The sequence below is a fragment of the Pleurodeles waltl genome, chromosome 1_2 (genome assembly GCF_031143425.1).
Source record: "Pleurodeles waltl isolate 20211129_DDA chromosome 1_2, aPleWal1.hap1.20221129, whole genome shotgun sequence".
NCBI classification, from domain to species: Eukaryota; Metazoa; Chordata; class Amphibia; order Caudata; family Salamandridae; genus Pleurodeles; species Pleurodeles waltl.
In genome coordinates, this window is record NC_090437.1 from 1,241,926,649 (window position 1) to 1,241,940,867 (window position 14,219).

Genomic DNA, 14,219 nt, shown 5'->3' on the forward strand with positions numbered 1-14,219 from the left:
CAGGAGGTGGTAGATTTGATGAAAGCAAGCAGTTTGATACTAAATGGGGAGAAATGGAGGCAATGGTGATGGGAAACAACCCAGGGAGATGACTAGATTTGAATTGGTCAGACTCTCTTGGCAATACACCTACCCCCAAACTGGAGGTAAAGAGTCTGGGTGTATGGCTTGATAACAAGCTTTCAGTGGCAAATCAAGGAAGAAAAAAAAATGGTGTCTACTTGCTTTGGCATGTTAAGAACCTGAGAAAGATGCTGGGTTGGTTGCCAGAATCCTTGCAAATGATTTTATTGCAAGGCTTAGTCATTTCCTGACCAGACTATGGGAACTTCTTTTACCAGGGTATCCCCAAATCGGTCATGAAAAGACTCCAAGGGCTAGATGTATCAAGGTTCGCATTAGCGAATACCAAATAGCAATTTTTAGCGAATCGCTAACTGGAATTCGTAAAATGTGATGTAACAACACAGTCACAATTTTTTTTGCGATTTCTTAAAATTTGCAATCGCAGATAGCGAGTACCAAATAGCGATTCGATATAATAGCGAATCGGTATTTTGAAATCGCTAATTGCGATTCTTGTATTCTGGAACAGCTTGATGACATCACAACCAGGAAGTGAGTCAGTGCATGCTCTTTCCAGAAGCCTCAGCCACAGGAGCAGGCAGAGACACCCAGCACAGAACCAGGGAGGCACTCAGGAGAGTCAGCCAGGACCAGAAAATACTACAGCCACTGATGGGGAAGAACAAAGGAGAGAGGAAGCACAAACTGAAATTCAGTGAGCAGGAACTGGAGGTGCTCATGGTAGAGGTGGTCAAGAACCATGACCAGTTATTTGGAAAACACTCACTACCGGTCCCAGAAAATGCAAAGAGAAAAATGTGGACTGACATCCAGACCAAAATATTTGTGGTGGGTGTAGTGCAGCGTTCCAATGAGGAGATACGCAAGGGCTGGTACAACTTGCATTCACATGCCAAAGAGAGGGTAGCAAGCAGGCTGAAGGAGGCAAGGAGCACTGTAGGAGGACCACCCACCCAGACACCGTCCACCCCCATGGAAGACATGGTGGAGTCAACATTGCTGCCTGAAACTGTTAGTGGTGTCACTGACATTGACACCTCAGGCACATCCGGCACCACCAAAGGTAAGTGCAGTAATGATTTGAATCACCATATCTGAATGTACAAATGCCTCTAAGAAAATAGCAATAGCACTATGCACAGTGATAAGTAGTTCATGCCACATATTCACATATTACATTCAACACAACAATGCCTTATGGGAGTGGTAATCCGTACCTCTAAAGTGCATCTACTACATAAATAGCAAGCTAGTGTAAATCCAAACAGATAAATAACACAACAGACAACTAGAGATACTATGCCAGGGTAAATGTTTATCATTTAAGTATCTGTGAGAGTACAAATCCAAGACTGACATGCTGCGCATTGTTGTTGCAGATGTTCCAGGCCCTAACGCAGCAGAAAGTGGAAATGGGGGGAATGACAAAAGTCAGCCACAGTCTGATTCAAACACCAGTAAGTCCATCATACAAGTACCAATTGGACACAGGGCAAGAGTGCTACTCCTCCCTGAGTTTACCCTGGACTCCGATGAATTGCCGAAAGAAGTACCCACACCCCCTCCAGAGGTTAGAAGCACTGACAGACAGCAGTCCCTGTCCCAGCGCCAGTCCACTCCCCTCAGGATGCGTCACAAAGAAGGCAGACAGTGGACAGAGGAAGGTGAGGGCTCATCACTGTTTGATGGTCTTGAGGCATCCATGCTGAAAGTGCAGGGCCTGCAAAGTAAACCCATGACATCAATACACAGGCAGTTGGTGTCAATCGGTCACAACATTGGATCAATGCACAGGCAGTGGAGTCTCTCAATAACAACATGTGCAAGCTGCATGAGGGACAGCAAGCTGCAGCAGAACACATAAGGGAGATGACAAATGCCATTAGGGAACTCTGCACTGTAGTGCAGCAGGAGCATTACGCCCACCGTAGGCACCATCATCAACTGATGGACAGGTTGGATGGTTTCAGCAGATCTGTCAATCGACTCACTACCACAACGGCTTTGGTGTCACAATGTACTGTGGGCATGCAAGTGGAGATGGCACAGTGCAGTCGAGATGGTACACAAGGATTGGTGCAAATCACCAATGTATTGGAGACAATGCAGACAGCCCGGAGTGCTACAAACAGCAAACTGAGTGGTGGGGATAGTGAGGAACTCTCTAGCCTCAGCAGTGTCACAGTCCCTGTAAGGGATCCTAGGTGTTGCAGTTCCAGACACAGTACTGTCTCGGAACCCACCATAAGAGGTGCCACTGAGACCACTGGGCATTCAAGTGGAGTCCGTGGACGTAAAAAGTAATGTGGAGAAGTACAGGGGACTTGCATATTATGTGCAGTGATACTATGATGTTAATAGTGTTACACTGTAACTGGGACCTAATTATGTATTCTGTATACCTGTGTCCTAGTCACACATATATTACCTGAAGTCAAGGCAATAAATTTGCTACCTACAGCAATAAATGAAAGTAGACGTAGCATTGTCATTACTTACATCAGAAATAGTTGCGTGTAATCTCAGCATGTATTTGTCTGCCCTCTGTTGTACTGGTTCTGTCTGCTTGGTGAAGGGGTGGCAAGGGATTGTCATCTTCATCTGAGTCAGGCTCTGTGGGTTTCACTGGTATGCCTCTCATCGCTGCGAAGTTGTGCAAGATGGCACATGTGGGCATGATTTTGCAGTTGTTTTCCGGACTGTATTGCAGTGCGCCCCCACTCTTGTGCAGGCATCTGAAACGACTCTTTAGCAGGCTGAAGGTCCTCTCTATCGCGCTACGTGTCCTCCTGTGTGCTGCATTGTATCTCCTTTCACTTGGCGTGCCAGGATTGAGATAGGGTGTTAAGATGAAGGACCGCACTGTCTCCTAGAATGACAGGAGAGTAAAATGAGTTATTGTTATCTGCGACATCACTTAGACGTTATGCAACATTGTTAAATGTTACATTACCAAGTAGGTATCCTTTGCCAAGCTACCAAGCAAGAAGTATTGTGTGTATTCCACTGTGCCTAAAGATGTAGGATTCATGTGTGCTACCTGGGTATCTGGCCACAAGATCCTTTATTACGTTAGAGACATTGCATATGACCTGTATGTTCAAGAATGTGTAGTCTGTCTGTTCTGATAAACATACTCTGTGGCAGATGGTGTGTCCCGTCAATGCAGCCAATGACATATAGAAATTGGGCTTCCTGGTAGAAATAAAATTTTGCAGATGGATTTTGGTTAACATGGCATTTACGAATGCATTAAAGAGGCATGAAAGTGCACTTTGAGAGACACCTCAAGCTGCTACTATGACCTCTTGATAGCTTCCTGAGGCTAAGAGGTGCAGGGAGCATAATATCTGCACATGAGTGGGTATGGTATTGGTTCTGTGTGTGTTTCGCTGCAGTAGAAGTTGTAAATCAGCTATGAAGTCAAGTATTATGGCTGAGTTTAACCTGTACTTTTTGAAAATCTTCTCCTCTCTCTGTCCAAATAGGGTAGTCCGTACTCTAAAAATTTGCTCCTGTCTCCTTCTCCCTCTCCTCAAACCTGCCAGGATCCTCATCCTCCTTGCCAGTGCATAGAGTGCAGCCATTTTGGAAAAGGGCTGATGCATTCTGGGACTCTTTATATAGGTTGCAAATGTTTACCACCTGATTTCAATTTGTGGTAAACTGCACATGCAAAAACCCATTTAGCAACTAATCGCAATTTGTGAATGCTAGATAATTGAATTGCGATTCGGTATTTGTGAATCGCAGTGTGTGATTCGCATTATCCACTCGCAATTGTAAGGGATCCCTATTTTACAGATTCCTTAAATTTACATTGCGAATGCCTTCCATACATCGTGAAAGGTGATTTTGCATTCGCAAACTGTGAATTTTACAGATTCGCACCATTTGTGAATGCAAAATACTTTGATACATCTAGCCCCAAGTTATTCAAAATGCTGCAGCTCGTATAACGTTCATAATTCCCAGATAGAATTCTCTAACAGTAGCCCTGGCAGGCTTGCACTAGTTTCTAGTGACTAAAATAATTCATTTTAGGGCACTGTGCATGGCCCATCAAGTGATGTACCAAAAGGGTCCTAGAGTGATTCAGAAATTTCTCACTCTGTATGATCCCATTAGATAGCCTCACTCCACCAGCCGGCAACTGTTCAAAGTGTGCTGGATTAGGAAATCCAGGAGTGAGAACTTTCCTTTACGTTTCTGGTCCTAAAATGTTTTGGTCACACAGCAAAATTGTTCCAACGCTAGAAGTCGTGGGCAGTTGCCATAGTTGGTGGTCAGAAAGCTGTTGCTCAAGTAGAAAATAAGTAACTGTGCCCTCTGGTGTGCTGCTGTGTGCCATGTGTGCTGATTTTTCAGAGCGGAATGAGCTCTCAACACTAAGGGCCAGATGTAGCGAAAAAGTCGCAATTTGCTATGCAGAAAGGTGTCTCAGACACCTTCTGCAACTCGCAATGGGGTCGCAAAGACCCACCTCATTAATATTAATGTGGTGGATCGCAGTTTGCGACCCCATTGCAAGTATGGGCACTCACGGGGATGGTGCCCTGCTGGAGACAGCAGACCACCATATCCGTGACTGCTTTTTAATAAAGCACTTTTTTTATTTTCTATCTGCAGCCTGTTTTCCTTAAAGGAAAACGAGCTGCACTTAGAAAAAAAAATGAAACCTTTTGTTTCGGTATTTTTCAGAGCAGGCAGTGGTCCATAGGACCACTACCTTCTCTGAAAAATTATTTTTGTTTCCATTCACAAAGGGGAAGGGGTCCCCTGGGGACCCCTTCCCGTTTGCGACTGGGTTACTTCAAGTGGATGGTAACTGCGATTTCGGTCACAAATGAAATTGAATAGCATTGCGAGTCGCAAATAGGAAGGGAACACCATTTCATATTTGCGAGTCGGAAATACATTTTGCAAGTCGGATCCGACTCGCAAAATGAGTTTCTGCATACCAGAGAGGCTTTTTCGCCGTTCGCGAGTCGCAAAACCCTTTTTTCATCTGGCCCTAAATCACATCTTGAGGATTGCCAGGTTCCTATTTCCACCCATTTGTGGAATCCTGTGAAATCTTGCAGAGTTTTTTTCATAACTCCATGAATTCTACCCAGGCCTACTGTCAGCTGCACCCAATCATGGGACCACAGAAAGTCTACAGATACTAAATGGTTAAATGGCAAAGGCAAGAAAATGCCAACTTTCTAAAAGTGCAGTTTTCAGAATCTCAATTTAAAATCCAACTTCACCATATGGTAGGATTATAAATTATGATTGCAGAGACACCAAACACGAACTAGTCATCCCTTCCCATTTAGAAATCACACTTAAAAACATAATAAGGCAACTCCAAAGTTATCCAACGGGAGAGTTAGGTTTCATAGTAGTGAAAAACTGTTTTAAGGGTTCTGCACTACTAGGGCATGTAAAAGTTAACAGTACACGTACTGCTTTTTAAATACATTTCACCTTCCCTCTGAGCTATCCATAGCCTCCTCTATTATAGTGGGAGGTTTGGGCCTGGCAAAGGGTTTATTTTGCCAGTTCAAAATGACAGTTTAAAACTTTACACACAGCCTCTGCAATGGCAAGCGTGAGCCATGCTTAAATGGCTACTTAAGTAAGTGGAAAAATCAGTGCTGGAGTCCCACTAGTAGCATTTAATTTATAGGTCTTGGTCACATGTAGTGCCACTTTATCAGGGACTTAAACAATATTAGATATGCCAATTTTGGTCTAAACAATTGTTACCTGTAGGAAAGTACCCTCCTTTTGGCATGTTACCCCCATTTTAATTCCTGATGTCAGTGTGTTTGACTGTGCTCACTGGGATCCTGCTAACCAGGACCCCAGTGATTATGCTCTCTCTCCTCTAAATCTTGTCACTGCATACAGGTAACCCAGTATTTCATCCACAATTGGCATACTGGTCTCCTCTTATAAGTCCCTAGTATATGGGACTTAGGTACCCAGCACATTGGGGTTCCAGGGGATCCCTATGGGCTGCAGTATTTCTTTTGCTACCCATAGGGAGCCCATGCAAAGGCTTCTACAGGACTGACATTGCAGCCTGTGTGAAATGTATGCACCCTTTCACTGCCGTTTACACTTCACCAGGTTACTTATAAGTCACCCTTCTTGCAGTCCTTCCAGCCTTGAAGGCTGGGTGTAAAGTACCTATGTTTGAGGGCACCCCGCACTAGCAGAGGTGCCTCCACAACTTCCAGGACCACTTTCCTAGACTTCGTGAGTGCGGAGCCCCATTTTACGCATGTACTGGACATACGTCACCACCTATGTCCAGCTTCACAATGGTAACTCCGAATATGGCTATGTTTGGTATGAAACATGTTGGAATCATACCCCAAGGCTTTTGCAAGCATTGGTTGTATGATTCCATGCACTCTGGGGGCTCCTTAGACGACTCCCAGTACTACCATGCCAGCCATCTGAGGTTTTCCAGGCAGCCCCAGCTGCTGCCACCTCACAGACAAGTTTCTGCCCTCCTGTTGCTTGAGCAGCTCAAGCCCAGGAAGCCAGAACAAAGGATTTATTTTGGAAGAGGGATGTTACACCCTCTCCCTTTGGAAATAGGTGTTACAGGCATGGAAGGGGTAGCCTCCCAGAGCTTCTGGAAATGCTTTGAAGGACACAGATGGTGCCCTCTTTGCACAAACCATGCTACACTGGTTCAGGGATAACGAGTCCCCGCTCTGGCATGAAACTGGATAAAGGAAAGGGGAGTGACCACTCTCCTCTCCATCACCAACCCAGGGTGGTGCCCAGAGCTCCACCAGAGTGTCCCTGGGTTTTGTCATATTGGATTCCAAGGTCATTGGGCACTCTGGGAACATCTGTGTGGCCAGAGCCAGCAGGTGACGTTAGAGCCCTCCCCTGATAGGTGCTTACATGGTTAGGTAACCAATCCCCCTTTCAGGGCTATTTAGGGTCTCTTCTCTGGATGTTTCCTCAGATTCGTATGTCAAGACTCCAGCAGGAATCCTCTGCAGCCTTTACTTCACCTTCTAACTGATAAAACTGTTACTGGGCCTTCAGGAACCCTACAAACTGCAACAAAGAAGCAAAGAAGACTTCTGCCACATTGTATCTACAGCTCCTGATAGCAACTGCAACTGTTTCCCGGTCGTGCATCCTCAAAGGACAGCCTGTCTTCAGCCTGCACCAGAAGGTCAAAGGAAACTCACTTGAAGTGAAGGAGTCACTCCCCTGCTTCAGCAGGCACCTCTCTGCAGCAATGACTGGTGGTGTGGGTCCCCTCTCCTGTTGAAGTGCTTGGATCCAGCATTACGGGTGGTAAACTGAAGTGGTCCGGACAGTCCTGACGGCCTACTGTTCAACTTTGGTGAAGCTGAGACTGCCTCCCCATGCAAGACCCCCTTGCACTGTGTGTTTTGCAGTTTGCCAAGGCTTGTTGGCGTCCTTCCACGAACTTCTTCATACACCTTGCAGCTCCAGCCCCAATCACTCCTTCCTGCGACGCACAGCCCCCTGTGTGGTTCTCCGGTGGCACAGGAGGATCCCTTTGTGTAGTGCTGCATGGGACTTCTGTGCATGCATGCTGCCTGGTCTTCTGAGGGTTCTCTGAGACGATGAGACCCCCCTCTGACTCCCCCTCCTGGGCAGAGTCCACCTGGTCCTTCCAGGTCCCGGGCAGCACCATTTTCCTCCAACCGCAAGCTATGCATGTGCCAAGGCTTGTTGGTGGAATCCAGTGATGCAAACCAGACTGCAATCATTCATCTGACATGGGACATTATCAGCACCAACCAGGAATCCGCATCTGTCTTCTTTTGCATTCTACTTTTTTAGTACATGGTTTGTGTTCCCCCTAGGCCTATTTCTAACTATTGTGATTGTCACTATTTGCACTGTTTTTACAGCTATTTCTGCATACTAGTGTATATATTTTACTTTTTACTTACCTCCTAAGTGAGTATAGTCTCTTTGGTAGTTTTGGCATTTGTTTCACCAAAATAAAGTACCTTTATTTTTGTAACACTGAGTATTTTCTTTCATGTGTCTGAGTACTGTGTGACTATAGTGATATTGCATGAGCTTTGCATGTTTCCTAGTTAGGCCTTGGCTGCTCATAGACACTACCCCTAGAGAGCCTGGCTTCTAGACACTGTCTATATATTTCACTGATAATTACCTTAGGTACCCACTACAAACCAGCCTCCTACTTTACCATGTGTAGAGTAGAGAGCACAAGCACTTTAGAAAGAAAAACTAGATTGTGAAAAAATGGGGGGAAGGCAAAAAGTTGGGGGAATGACCTAATATGATTTGTGCTAAATATACTAAGCTAATAAAGTGGCTGCTTTATTTATCCTTTCTACATCTTAAATCAGCCTTTGTCCTGGTGAACAGATCGGAGGTATAGCATTCACTCAATCTTATGAGAAATAAAAAAAAAACATTGTTAGATGCCCTTAAAGGTGTACATCCAGATATTAGTGCTGTTGTTCATTACATGGCTGCAGGGCAATCCAGAAAACCTTTATTCATCCCTTCTGGTATTAGTCAGGGATGTGTGCTTCCACCCCTCTTTTTTCTCTTTTTCTGAATGATGTCCAGTGTTACCTAGAGAAGGATAATATTAACGTAAAAAATGAAATCCTCAAGTCACTATCATGTTTTGAGAAATATTGTGAAGAAAAACATCCACATCAGTCTGTCTAAACAAAAATCAAGGATATTGTAAGAAATTGGGTTGTTGGTTGATTGAGGGTGTGAGCCCTGGTCAAGCAGCAACCACAGTCCTTGTTAAGGTGAGGTGAAAGCCAACCCTACAAAAACCTGTGCTCATCCCTCTGGTAGCTTGGCAGAAAGTAGTCAGGCTTAACATAGAGGCAGTATGTTAAGTATTTGTGCAACGCTTCAAACAGTTACAAAGTAAAATCTTTATAAATAAGCATTTGCAATACAATAGGTCTTACATTTGCAAGAGTTAGAGCTATGGTGTGTAAATTACATTGGCCCTCATTATGACTTTGGCGGTCCTTTTACAAGACCACCAAGCCGTGGGTTCCGAAAGACTGCCAGTATTATGACTTCCATCAGATTTCCCCCTGCAATCAGGTAGCAGTATGACAGCAGTCGTGGTGGCGGTAGGTGAGGAAGAGGCGGTTCCACCGCCAGCACCACCATGCCAAAAGGATGCTGCATGCCAGACTACGACCTATAATACGGTGTCGCGGTCTCCTGGTGGCGGGGCGCTGCCGGTGGTAGAATCACCGGGACCTGTCCCCTCCCAGACGACCTCCTTGACAGATGAGGTAAGTGATCATCTGACAGGGGAGATAGGTGGGTGTGTGTGTTTGAGTGTGTGTGTGAGTGTTGTGAATGGGGAGGAGGTGGGTGCGTCAATGTTGGTGTATGACGATGGATGGGGTGAGTGCGTATGTGCGGTGCCGAGGAGTACTGAATAGGTCTATGCGGTACGGAGGGAGGGGTGGGGTGTGAATGGATGCATGCGGCTGAGGGGGATGGGGGTGTGAGTGTGGGTATACACTGGAGGGGGGAGTGAATGCATGCGTGTCTACGGTATTTGTGTATGTACATCAGTGTGAATGGGTGTGTATGTCGCGTTTGTGTGGGTGAGTGGGGGTGTGTTTGTGTGTAGTGTGTGAGTGCATGTGTGAAGGTATGTGGAAGTGTGTGCGACAGGATAAGCTTAATTCTCATGCTGGTGGTGCTCACCTCTAGCCCGGCGGATCGTGGAAAAGTGGCGGTATGGTTGGAGTATCAGCAGTTTGGCATCACCCAAACCACTGGACTCGTAATTTGGCAGTCTTCAGCACCGATCCGTCGGCAGTGAGACCGCCACCACATCCCTGGCAGTATTCGGACCGCCAGGGTTGTAATGAGGGCCATTGTGTTTTAACTATGTGTTTTGGTTTGGAATGGAATGGATGTATGTGGTTTGGAGTGTAATTATGCGGGTTGAATTGAAATTTTTTGTTGTGGAATTGTGTCGTTTGTAGTGTATTTGTGTGGTGGAATAATTTGGGTGTGAGCTGCAGTGAACACATAGGAAGATAGAGAGGGATAGGTAGTTTGTGCACAAAGTGGTGTATGAACTCTAGATAGAGGAGCAGAAAGAGTGTGTGAGAAAGAAGGGGATATCAGAACATGTAAATGAAGTACTAGTGAGCACAAGCACAGTTAGTTTTCTCATGCATAATTACACAGATTTACTGTGGGGTTCAGATTCAGGCATAATTGGCGAGACAAATTGATTGTAGGTTGATTTTTAACATTCTACATATGTACAGTTTGTGTTCAAAACTATAGATTAGACAGTTTCAAAAAGGCCTTATTGTATTGATGAGTCTGAGTCACTGCATCAAGATATCTATTGCAAAGCTTTCAAGTTTCCTGAATGCATTCAAGTAGTAAATGCACTGCAAGTTATAACACTGCATTCAGGGACACGTGGTCCTGTCTCATTAGGAAACCAGTATTGCCGTCCCAGAATGGAAAGGAAAACACTGGACCATGTACGCTACCTATGGATTGACCGGGAAAAACCTAAGAGCGCTGTTACTGGATAAGTCAAATGAAAGTAACTCTCTCCAAACTTTCTAAACTGAAGTAATTTTACACCAGTTAAAACAAGTGCTATTTAAATGTATTAACTGCGAAAACACCTCTCCTCTTGGCCTAGCTAGTGCGCAGCATTTTGTTTGTTGAACCCCATCTGAATTACGAGGACAGAAGGGATGGATAAAAAAAACAACAAAAAAAAAAACAGGTTAGATACATACTTGCAGGTTCTGTGGCTGAGAGTCCATCAAAGGATTCATGAAATTAGAAGTGCAAGGGGTGGATCTAAATGTTTTTCAGTTGAAGAAGGCTGGACAAAAATCTAAAGTTACATGTTTGTCTGTAATGTAATGTTTTAAAACTGCTGTGAGTTGGATTACCTACCAGTGAAGGAGCCTTCATTTGGCTTTGACTGAAGCAGTGATTTCTGAAATTAAAACAAAGCTCCTGAGCAGCATCTGCCTCATCCCAATCCCCACAGCAGACCTGTTTTTGTCTCCTTCAGTTGAAGTGTGCTCCATTGTGACTTCTGTTCCAGAAGCTGGAGGCCTGGGAATTATGTTTAAAAGTCAGGGGCACAGTGGGTGAACTTTTCTTCATAAAACACAATCAAATGTTTAAAAAGTCACTAAATGATACAGAAACAGTGCAAGGATGGTGAGGGAGAAAATAAAGTCACACATTCGTTCACAATGGATCTGCATATGGAAAGAAGTAACAGGCTTGGGGGCGAATGGGAGGAGTCGGACACTGTGAAAACAGAACAGTGCTCGGTTTGCATTTAAGATTTATTTTCAATAATGAAGCACAACAAAAAAAAATGTTAAGTCACAAAATAGCACAGAAAGGAGCGAGGGTGAATGAGGAATGGAATAAACAAAGTCACACAGGACTGCATGATTGATCTGCAGATGAAAATAAGTAATAGTCTTGGGGCAGTGGGAGGAGGAGACGGAGCTTGTGAAAACACGCATGATCCAAGACAAAGAACAAGTAGTTAATCCACATTGCTTTTTCAATGCATAATGGTTCTTGTGTACATGCCTGCTCTTTCAATGTAGGCAAGAGGTTCTAATGAGGGAGTGCAGGCTTGGTTGCCGGGAAACCTCAAGCCCACCCCCAGTCAGAAGGGCACGATGAGACACCAAGCAGAGCCATTGCCGCAAATATTCATGAAACTAAAGTGCTTTGATATGCTTAAACACCGGACAGCAGGAGATACTGGAGGAAAGTGGTTGGGAAGGGAGGAATAAACAGACATAAGAGCTAGTCAAAAATACAAACACTGTCCTGGGGTACCACTAAAATAGGACAAGTGGAAGGTGACAAGTTCTGGGGCACTGCTTCATAGGTCTGAGCGAATAACGAAATGGAGGGACATAAAGCAAAGATTAACTACTTAGAAGCAAGGGTTTTCAAAGGACACATTCACAAACATATGATAGGCAAGAGGTGGGCTGTAAGCTCACAAAGTGGGTAACAACACGTCTTGAGACTGTCTAAGCTGGACCTAAAACGGATCCCACACCAAGTTAGAAAAATAGTTTTACTTTTAATAAATAAAGCAAGACCAAACAAAAATAATCCAATAAGGAGAACCGTAGGTATACAATTTTTAAAAAGTCAATGAAAATAGTGGCAAAAAGCGCAAAACACCTCAGGACCACGTCCAAGAGTTCTGGACTGGGGTTAGACTCCTTGGCAGTTTAGACTCACAGATGGCAGCGACCATGTGCTGGGTTCATGATTGTTGGAGCCTTCCGTCCCTGAGGCTCAAGTCAGGAGGCCAGCCAACTAGCCCTTGGAGTCACTCTGGTGGTCCCGGGTTCAACAGATGCAGGTCCAACCCTTCTCAACCAAGCAAAGGGGCAGCATGACAGCTCAGCGAGGCAAAAGTCCTTCAGAGCAACAATCCAGCAGAGTGGCAGTCATTTCAGCAGCACCTCAGTCCGCCCCCCTGGCAGAGTAGCCACATGCCCACTAGTGTCCTTAAGAGTTGGTGTCTGAGGTCAATACTTATACCCACTGTTGCCTCTAAAGTTGGGAGATGCTTTTAGAAGTTTACCTTTGAATTCCTCAGGCATCCTGTATTCCCTGTCCTGGATCCAGACTAACTACAGGAGATATGCACCCCTTTGTGTGGAGGCAGAACACAACCTATTCAAGTGTAAGTGGGGCTGTGCCAAGCTCCTCACTCCCATCTTGCCAGTGATGGCATATTCCAGCACACATAAGCTCCCTATTGGGTGGGGCCACCTAGAAGGAAAACACAATTCCCAACTGTCAACTAGATCCAGTCATGTGATGCAAAGATAGGCTGCAGGCATCAAATTGTTAAGACAGGAATATGTCAACTTTCTAAAAGTGACATCTTCAGAATTGTACTTTACATTCCACTTCACCATGAGTTAGGATTTTTCATTACAATTCCAAAGACACTATACATAATTTAGTTACCTGTTCCCATTTGGAAATTACAGCATGTAACAAGGTAACTCCAATGTTATCCTACATGACAGGTAGGCCCTGCAGCAGAGAAAAACAAATGTATGATTTTTTCACTACCAGGACATGTAAAACTAAAAAGTACATTTGCCAGTTTTTAAGTACATTACACCTTGCCCTCTGGGCTGTACAGGGCCTAGCCTAGGGGTGACTTACATGTATTACAAAGGAAGGTTGGGTCTGGCAAAGGTTTGCCAATTTGTAATGGCAGCTGAAAAATTGCATACACAGACCTGAGACAAGTGCTACTTAAGTGAGTGGCACAATAAGTGCTGCAGGCCCACTAGAAGCATTTAGTTCACAGGCCCTGGGCACAGGTGGTGCCAGCCTGCTACAGACTTACAAGCAAATTAAATATGCCAATTGAGTATAAGCCAATCTTACCATGTTCAAAGGGGCGAGCACAAGCACTTTAGTGGTTAGTAGTGGTAAAGTTCACAGCATCCTAAGGCCAGCAAAAACTAAGTCAGAAAAACAAGAGGTATGAAGGTAAAAAGGTAGAGAGAAAACCACACCAAGGATGTCAGGTCTGTTAAAAGATGCCCAATAATCGGAAGCCCATATGTGGAATGTCTTTCATTTTATGATTACCTGGTATCCAATTCAACTACAAATTGAATAGGAACAATCAAATAGATAAGCCTGCAGCTATTTTGCAAAGTACATCAATGCCATCTTATGGCTTATAAACAAAATGGGAGGTAGTTCTCATAGTATAATTTTAGATGTTTACAAAAAGAAAGTGGTAGCTTTTGCTATATATGGTGCTGAATTGTGGGGATACATCTGTTGAAAATATCTCCAAATAGTACAGAATAATTTCATAAGATCCTTGCTGAAGCTTGAGGCTTGGACTCCACTGATCTGGTTATATTTGGAGCTTGGAATTTGCACCTTATCTGACACTATTGCACATGCTACTGTGTTGCATTTCCTACACCTGGACCATGCCAGCCACCGTGAATCCTGGAAGCAGCAACAACTGCTGCATCACATCTCTTCGCCACACAGCAGGACCTTTCACATGCCGCCCATGTCAGGTCACCTGCAACCCC

General features: G+C 44.6%; 1 protein-coding gene across 1 annotated transcript in view; it reads left to right on the top strand.

Annotated features, from left to right (window-relative positions):
* The first annotated feature begins 738 nt into the window (after positions 1 to 738).
* LOC138256707 (ribose-5-phosphate isomerase-like) overlaps positions 739 to 14,219 on the top strand; it is a 109,012-nt gene continuing 95,531 nt past the window's right edge. Inside the window, exon 1 of the mRNA XM_069205871.1 lies at positions 739 to 1,150. Within this exon, the coding sequence (XP_069061972.1) occupies positions 739 to 1,150 (412 nt within the window). The remainder of the gene's footprint in view (positions 1,151 to 14,219) is intronic.